The sequence below is a fragment of the Solea senegalensis genome, linkage group LG11 (genome assembly GCF_019176455.1).
Source record: "Solea senegalensis isolate Sse05_10M linkage group LG11, IFAPA_SoseM_1, whole genome shotgun sequence".
In the NCBI taxonomy this organism is placed as follows: Eukaryota; Metazoa; Chordata; class Actinopteri; order Pleuronectiformes; family Soleidae; genus Solea; species Solea senegalensis.
The window spans coordinates 19978979-19988695 of NC_058031.1; the positions used below are offsets into that span (position 1 = coordinate 19978979).

The window sequence follows — 9717 nt, forward strand, 5'->3', positions numbered from 1 at the left end:
AATAAGTCAAATTAAAATAGTTAACTTTATTTTTGTCCAAAAATCGTGATACAAAAGGGTATAATGGAGCCTATTAATAATAGACAAATACAAACATGTATTGTTACCCAGAATGCAGCACAAGGAACATCTGCAAAACAAAGATTTTTTTTGCTGGATAAACCACAGTTTCTCCTCAAAAGCACTTTTTTTCTATATCAGGGTTAAATCATCACTGTGATTTCACTGCATTTGTTATCAGACTGAGATTGTAGACTTTTGTGTTCAACACTAGATAATGTTACGTACGCTGTATTTGACTCTAGTTTGGACATCATTACAGAAAACCCTGCTTGTCTCATCACACTTACATCGATTCCTTCACTTTCCAACATTATTTGAACAGAAGAATCTTTGTGGCGTTAAAACTGACGGTGACTTGATTTCAACCGATTTACAAATGTCTTGAAACCCCAAGACAAAACCCCAGAAAAGGAACCTGCACTGCATTACTTTATGTAGCCCCACCACAAAAAAAGGCACTGCATTTGTCCTGCAGAGAAACAATGCATACAAACTTTCTCACGGACAACATGAACTCAGTACAGCCGCTGATGGAGGCTAATGAGACAGAGAGACAGACAGACAGACAGACAGACAGACGGGCATTTAAAAAAGATACATTCTATTAAGCTTGACATTTCAGTGGCTTATCAGTTAAAACATTTTCAGGTGTAAAGTGTTTTCTGCCAGCAAACATGGTTTCAAGTGGAAAGTGGCAAGACTGGCTGACCAGGCTAGAGCTAGCCTGTTAGCATGTCTTTCAGCCACCCCCTGTAGCTTGTTAGCACGCTCCTGTTGCTAACATGCTAACTGCAGGAGAAGAAAGGGGATGACGGTAAAAAAAACAGAAGAAGGAAGAAACAGAGTTAAACCTGTTGTTTCCCGTTGCAACACATGGGAGCAAAGTCTGATGCTAAACTCGTAGATAAACAGCTGCTACTGCTAATGATAGCCATGTAGCGATAGCAAAAACACTTACATAGTGCACCCTTTGTTGTTTACTTTTACAGACCTGGGGACAAAAAAAAGAACAAGATGAGATAACTGGCAACAAGTTTGTTCATAACTTGTTTTCTGCCCCTGAACTGATGATAATCATATATGATGTGAGTGAACCAGGTATGACAAATGACGTTTACAGAATCAGTTGAAAAATGATTTCTCCACAAAGTACCATTTGTGGCATCAGCCAATGCAAAAGTTGCAAAAAAGATTAGACATACAAAGACATTTTTTTATGAAGGGGGGGAAATTCTAAAAAGAAATGTGATACTAATCAGACGCTATACTTTACAAGCAAAGCTCATTGAAAAACACATTTAACAATGTCTGACTTGTTTGGATTTAATGAGTAAATGTATGGGTATAAAGCCCCTTCCTGACAGAAAAAACATTTTGTTATTTTAAAATAAATATGAAATTCAACAACAACAAAAATCCACACACGTGTGCACCTGCACAGATATTAAAACCCCACACACACGGAATGCGAAAAAAGCAAACAAACATGATGTTGGCTTACATAATTTAGAACAAGAAAAAAGACATTTCTAACTAGAACACACAGGACAGTTTTTTTCATGTCGCGATGAAAACATAACATGAAGACATTATTGCTGCTTATTTCGAATCAACATGGTTTCAACAGAAATTCAATGAAGGCGTGTTAGTAGCATGTGGAGACGACGCCGAATGCCATTGTCCTAGGAAAACAGTGAGGAATTGATCACCTTAGGTCTAAGATAAGATGTGCATCCCTTTACTTGGTGAAAGGTCATTGATTTAAGGCATAAACATTAACTTCCTGAACTGACCTGATGTGCATATACTGAACAATAGCCGCACGTCCCTCCTGAATTCCATCGAGACGATATCACTTCCACTTCACTCCCTGACGCCATCACTGTTTACATGGATTAGATTGATCTAAATGAACCTACGATAGACAAACCACACTGACTTTGTCCAGAATCCACAAAGAGGGAATGGTTTGTGGGGGAATTACTGAACCTATCAACAATCCTACCAGAGCTCAAGACCTGCTGGGAACTTCGCCACATGACAATAAGAGTTTGGAAAACTACTCTCACATTAAAAGTTCGACTGAAAGGTTGAGGCGGTGGGGGGATGGGGGGGACTTGCAGTATCTTTACGCATCCATCATCTTAACCTCTAAAAATCTAAACTCAACTTTACATGTCACCCATGAAATACATCTAAAACTCTCACGTTGATTATAAACGTGGATTTAAGACTTTGCTTTGCTCCGAACACCTGAGACTATGGCTAAACGCCTAACTAACTAATAGAGAACAATACATTCAGTATTAGTTTTTTGCTCATTGGAATAACTGTAGAAGTCTATCATCACCTGATTTCCTACACACTTTTCTCCAAGACCTAATTAACTGTGGAGTTTCTACCATTGTTTGGATTCTCTAAACAGATGGTTGGAAGGATGGAATACCGGACACTGAAAATCTCATGGTAAATATTGATTTATAATATTAAAAAAAATAATAATTTTAGAACCGGGTCTGTGTAAATCCCACTAAAAATGTGTTTGAGTTCACTGACATCACAAAGGAAATATATTATTGACTCTTATAAGAGTGGGGAACATGTGCAACTCTTGTCTGGGCCTGGGATTTCACTCTTAATTCCAGAAGTGTTTGAGGGTCCAGTTTTCCAGGACTCCAGTGTTTTAGACTCAAATCATTTGTGAGGGGAAACATCCAATATCCAAGATGCTTTTAGAAAGACTGGACATGAATGTGTATTTCTGCTAATGCTGGTTTCATTACAGCGGCTTCAACTTACAGGAGTGGGATGCACATGTGTGACAGTTAAGACTGAGCCAACGACAGCTGAATGCACTAAAGCTCATACATTCACCTGGATTTGTCCAGAGAGGCTGCGAGCCACAAAATTCTCCAGCTCCCAAACAATCTCCTGCTGCGTTCATCATACGTGAACATCAAACTCCGAAAAAACCTCCACAGCTTAAGAAACCAGCTTTGTTAGTCGTTGCACGAAACCTAATCAGTGTTAAGGTAACCAGCCTAATGAGCACACACTCCTCCTCATACATACACATACACCACACCTGCAAAATCAACTTGGATAAAACATTATCATCAATAACAACAAAAACCTCATTAAGTACAAAATATCAAAATAACATTCATATAAATAATTTAAATAGCTATACTATAGTTTGGAAGTCTTGGTCTAAAAGTTTTTTTGTTGTTTTTTTTTTTAAAATGGCGAACGAGAAGTGCTGATAATGTGCTGTACAATTTGGGGGACTTCATGGTTTCGTAGTTTAGGTTGGTATTTTGGGGATCACTGGCATTTACTACGTAAAAAATATTCCTTCACCCCACAATTTAAACATTCATTTTTACTTTCTTTTTTTTCTAAACAAGATTTGTCCATAAAAATCCCAATTTCTTGTCGTCTTCTTACCAGGCAAACGGAAACAGAGAGAGAAGTCCTACACATTTGCCCATGTTTCACCTCCTCCTCCTCCTCCGTCTGTTTCATCTAACTGTCCCCCAAAACCTGCGATAGGTCACCAAAGTCGCAATCAAACAGTTCGCTGATGCCTTCGTGGTCCTCCAGTCCAAAATGGTAATTGTGATTGTGAGGGGGGGACAAGTTGATGAAACCGTCTAACGGGAGAGGGAGGCCTTCTCCGTTCAGGAAGTCCGAGGAGGAGAGAGGGGAGAGGTCAAAGTCAGGCATGTCTCCGAGGCTGGAGAACGGATCACCTCCCAGCAGTGATTCTGTCAAAGAAAGTCACAGAGACAGTCATTCACTTTAATAAAGACTGTGGAGTTTTAACCCTGACACTAATGTCGATAATACAATATTTTTTATTTTTCACTGGAGAAGATGTGAACAGAGCAAAACTTTACTCAAGTAATAAAACAGTCTAATACAGCTAGTCTAACGATTAATATTTGTGATTCCCAGAACTTCAAAATAAAGGTGTTTTGATATGGAATAAAATACATAGTTCATGACAGGAAAAACTATTTATGATTCATGCAAAATAAACCTATAAATAACAAAAACATACACAAATAAGGCATTATAACTTGATCTTAAGTCAGGGGCTACAAGGAATCTCTCTCAGATTTACATTATGCTGAGAAGTAAACATGGAATTTTGGATCAATAACATCAAAAATATGTTGTCTATCCCAATTTTAATGATTAACCTACTTGGCATTAGGCAAAATCAACTATTTGTAATCAAGGATCATAGGGTAGCCTTCAGTTGGACAGTGTGACCTATACTAAAGTGCTTCTCAGTCTCCTGCATCAGAGTTAGCGGTGGGTGCGATGCGACACAGCGATTCTGTGATAATCAATATACTCTGAACTGAAATATCAGCATTTGCCCCGGTTTATATCGATTAGCGTATTGCAAGGGGAAGGTGTATTCCCAAATCGAAACAATCACACCTCAAAGAACAACTTTTTTAAAGCTACAGTACCTATCAAGATTTTAGGTGGAACATTTTGACTTCCTTTATGAGAATGCAATGTTATTTATGTACATTATTTGTGAATTTAATGTAATGCACGGTACTGTGGAAAAGTCCCAGGCCACCATTAGATTGTATAATTATTTCTCAATCACTTAATTGGAATACATACAGAAAATACATGAATGTAGTTCATAAAACACAAAACACAAATTGTGTCGAGTATTTAGTGTGACCTACAATTCCCTGGCTCTCTTAAACCTGAAGTGAACCCTAATTAATGTGACAAAAGTTTGTTTCAACACATGCTTCAGTATTACATACATGTTTTACACAGTAATGCAAACTTCTATATTGGCAGACGTGAACACTCACCTGTGTCCCCACCTAACACCAGTGACGTTGGGTCCTGCTGGGAGGCTGCTGTGATCGTAGAAGACGTTGACCCCGGGGACGATAAACCCACCTCCAGGGCAGGTGTGGAAATTCTAGTGTGTGATTGGTCTGTGGGTTGTGTAGGAGGCGGCACTAGCGGGGGGTCAGCATTTGGTTTTGTGGGACTACCTCCGGTCACAGGGCTGCAGACGCCAGAGCTGTCATCCGGACAGAGGAACACATCGATCGGGCCGCGCGAGCTCTTCAGCGACACCTGGTAACCCTGAGAGGTGTGGACCAAATCGTGTTAGAACCTCAATGCGTCAAAAAAAAAAAACAAGCTGAGTACTATTCCGACTTATTCTTCAGGCTCCCACCTCGCTGGGTTCTGAAACTTGCATCTGGGTCTCTGGTGGAGCTCTGATCACCATCACCAGGTGGTCTGGAGAATCAAAGGACTTCCTCAAGTCCTGACAGCGCACGTAGCCCAACGTGACACAACTGTTAAGGACTACAAAACAACAGCAAGTGACTGAGAGAACTGAGATTTCCATTTCCAGACCCGACCCATTATCTGCAATTTAAAGATGTAATTTGTAACTTTTAATAATAAAAGGTGAGGCAGAAGAAGCAGCATTAAGTGCGCGTAAAGTGAGACAGCTTCATACAGCGGCACTCTGGATGAAAACACCAAGAAGCAGCCACAAAAATGTTTCAGAAGACGGCAACACTCGCTCTCCTGCGAGAAGCAGCCGGAGTAGTTCTCCTGCTCCCGGTCCAAGTACAGAAAAGATGTACTTGCTGCATTGCCTGCCCCTGGCAAGCAGTTAAGGTCCAGTCACCACCAGATAACTGGCTTTGACCCAGCTTGGTCATCATTAAAAGAATGTTTCCGGTGTTTAATTCAATGTACAAATAAAATAACTGTTCAGTTGTTGCTGTCTTTAAAAGAAACACATGAGCACCATGATTCCTTGGAAGTGTTTGTGTGTGTCTGGCCCTAAAGGGAAACACTGTTTTGAGAGAGATCGGGTTGGGGCCGGGGGAGAGAAAACTGTCATTCACCACAGGGTCTCAGAGACCACAGACTGTTTTGGTCTTTTAAGGCTGGTAACGCTCCTTAAACAAGACGTCTGTCATCACTTTTCCTTCACTGCCTGGGACAATGACTGCCTGGACTGATCCTAGATTGGACCATAGATTGGGAAACAAAAAATGTGCGGCGAATAAAACCCCATTTGTATTGAAGGGACAGTTGCCGTGCATGACCAGGCCAAATGTGGTTAGGCTTAGTTGGATAATTATCATGGTCAGAAGGATATTTCTTGTTCTGCGGGTCCTCCGTGAGCAGCCGCAGCTGTAGGTTGCATTTGGTAATGAGCTCGTCCAGCTCCTCCTCAGCCTCCGTGAGGTCACACGCCTCCTTCTGCAACTCCTTATGGCGGGAAACCAACGCTGCATCAATTCGATTACCACTGCAGGGGAAGAGAGCAACTAATATTTTACTACAGTCGTCAGGTTTTAACATTTTTAATTGTTGTTTCACGGACCAATTGGATTTTCTTAGTTTATACTATTTTAGCATTATTAGGTCTGGCAACAGATCGTTTCATACTCACAGCCACTGGATATTGTTCTTGGACTTCTTGGAGATGAGCTGAATTCCCTCCAGGACGTTGGTTATGTCATAGATGCGTCTCTTCTGGACATCGAGGACCTGCGAGGCCCAGTTAAGATCCACCACGCCGTCGGCCGACTGGGACAACAGGTCCAGAAAGCGCTTGGTGGTCAGGTTCAAGGAAGTGTCGTACCGCGACTTCTCTGTCGTGATTCGAGGAACTGGAAAGAAAAGGAATTCCCCTGATCAGGATTGTTTTGAGCCAAATGATAGTTGTTGTTTTTTCTCTCTCAGTGTCAGTGGAGCATTTTAAACCTGTTCACAGAGGAGTGTAATAACAAACTGCCTGATAAAAATCCGGAGGAAATCTAATAAAAAATAAATTATAGTTCAGTTGAGTTGAACTCTGTAATATCAGCTCTGACTTGTTTTTCGACAACATTCTCCCCACATGAACAATGACCAAAAGGCAACAACTGACATAAATTAAAAATGCCCTTTCAGTACAAAATATGTTGACAATAAGACGTGTGTGTGTGTACCTCTGGGTGGGGCAGGTGTGGACGGTGGTGCTTGGCCTATGGACGGTCGAGTGGTGCTGACATACTGATGGTCACTGTCCAGATCTAACTTCCTCTTAACCTGAAGAAATACAAAGTTTTTTGTCATAAAACATTGACTTGCACATTATAAAGTGTGCTTAATTCTAATCAGACGACAGGAAAACTCACACGAATGAAACAAAACCACATGTTATTGAAACTGGAAAGAGGGCAATTGAATATTCTGCAAATGTAGCATGACATTGACTGCAGATGGACACGAAATTTATCGAGTTAATCTCCCTAAAAGAACGACAGAACTGGAGGCAGATTCCCTGAGATGTCACTGTTTTTAGTTAAACTGGTCAAGAAGTTCATTTTATTTTTTTTCTCTGTAACTTGTGTCATTTGTGCTGCTGACTGTCTGTGTGGAAGGAGAGGTTCTTACCTCATCTGATACTCAATCTGATCCTAACCCAACTTCAAAACCTAGTAATGCTGAAAAAGTAAAAAAGTGTTCAAGTGAAAAGTGTTCAAGTAAGTTTCAATGTTATGTATTACTGTCGCTGTGCTACTTCCATCATGGCCAGGTCTCCCTTGTAAAAGAGATCCTTGGGACTAACCTGGTTAAATTTAAGGCTGAATAACACACAATTAAAATTAACCTCAGAGGAATCCTTTACTTTTTAAATAGAAAAACTAATGACAGGTGGATGAAGTCAAAACGTTGTCTTCTGCAGGGAGCAGCACAGTGATGTAAACATTTCAAAACATTATGGACTCCACCATAGCCAACCACTTCCCTCTTGCTCTTTCACACCCTCTCTCATCTGTCCCTCTTCTCACCGGAGGTCGTCCCAGAGCCGGTCGCCTCTTGTCCTGGATTCCCACGTCGGCGGGGCCCTGTGGCGTTGCAAACAGCAGGATCTCCCCCGTGCTGGTGGGAGCGATGGTCGGGTGGAGTCCATCATTGCTGGGGCTGGTGATGATCACTATCTGGTGGTCCTCACCCAGGTCAATGCCCCCAGAGTTCAGCAGAGTCTCAAAGTCGGCCAACAGATCCTCCGATGTCTGCCCTGAGATCAGAGTCTCTGACATTGCACTGTCTCAGTCACTGAGTTGCCCTCCACTGGACTATTGTTGAGGTGTTGAGAGGAGACGGTGGTGTCACACACTGAGATGCTGTGGTCAGATAGAGGATCCACACCCCTTTGCATTTGTTACACTCAGTGAATTTAAGCAGGAACAGCACGATTCCCTGAAGGTGTTCAAATGCAGCTCCAACATGTCTCTCTACAAACAAGCTACTACTCATGTATACGTTGTGATTATAAGAAACTACAGCAGGTACTACATTGGGTTTATAGTTATGGTGAAACAACAAGACAGGCTGTTCTGCCAAACAGGAAATTTGGCAAGTAATATAATATTGCTAAACGCATAGCAGCTGTGCGAGCAGAGGCTCCGTCGCTGCCGTGTGATCGAAGAAAGAGTCGCACTTTGGTCGCGATGTTAAGTAAACGCAGAGGGGGAGAGCGACCTAGCCAAAGGGACAAGCTAATCTTTTGTTTTCATGTGTGTTGTCAGTACAGTAGAGCCGCGAGGCCTGGCCACACACACACACACACACACAATCACTCACATACTCACACTGACTTTCACCACAGACACTGAGCCTCCTGCTAACGACATTAGCTTAGTTCCTGACAGCACACAAACACAAATACACAAAAACTAGCCACTTAATCTGATAACAGACATAAAACTGTATGTTATAGCCACCGACGCCACATACGGGGCTTCATTAAACGGCTATTCAAACTTTGCAGCTGCTTTCCTTGAAGTGAGCCATCAAAATAAAAATATCTATTATACAAAACCAATCTCTACATCACAAGGCATCTTAGAGAGTTAACGTCATGAAGCGTCACTTGGTTCAGCAGAGAAAACACAGATAATCATTTACTATGACATATGTGGCACGTTAGCATGCTAGCTAAGTTAATAGCCGCAGTTCTTCTGCCCCCTCGTTTTGCTGGGGCACGCAGGAGGCACACCTACAAAACTGGAAATAAAAGAGAATAAAGCGGTGAAATACACACGCATCCTTCACGGTACATGTCGCTGGTGCTTTGCTTGTTCACAGCGGGAGCGGTCCATCCACAAAAGCGCCGTCCAGACCCCGTTATCGGCTGTTATTGTTGTTATTGTCTCAGCTGATCTACATCTAAACAGGGCTCTGACCGTTTTCGCGCGAAATCCTTTTTACCGCGAAACGGGCACGTGCGTAGAACGGATGCTTTCCATTGGTCAATAAGATTCTGTTTCCGCAGGGTGGGATCAGCGCGCTCTGATTGGTGCAAACGATTGTCTGTCTCGTTGTCGAGCACAAATTCATCGATAAGAAGGTGCATTCAAGGTCTACAAAAATAATTGTTAATCCATTGATATCACTTTCATTTTGCGAATATATTTCAAATTAACTCATTACTAATAATTCATTTTGATATTGCACATTTAAAGTACATAGTCTGCATACTGTTTTCTAAAATTAAACTGCCCAATGTGTTTGCTTGTTGTAATTTGGGAACGTATAGAATTAAAACCTACACTGTCACAGTTTGAGGCTTTATATTGGCAAATA

At 41.5% G+C, this 9717-nt stretch overlaps 1 protein-coding gene across 1 annotated transcript; it reads right to left on the minus strand.

Moving 5' to 3' along the window:
• Positions 1-6: 6 nt before the first annotated feature.
• Positions 7-9319, minus strand: e2f1 (E2F transcription factor 1). Its single transcript, XM_044038633.1, has 7 exons — positions 7920-9319; positions 7074-7173; positions 6533-6752; positions 6236-6388; positions 5291-5405; positions 4914-5196; positions 7-3830 (listed from the first exon to the last, which is right to left on the minus strand). Exons 1-7 carry the CDS (start codon positions 8169-8171, stop codon positions 3589-3591), a joined length of 1365 nt encoding a protein of 454 aa, XP_043894568.1. The 5' UTR covers positions 8172-9319; the 3' UTR covers positions 7-3588.
• Positions 9320-9717: the final 398 nt, after the last annotated feature.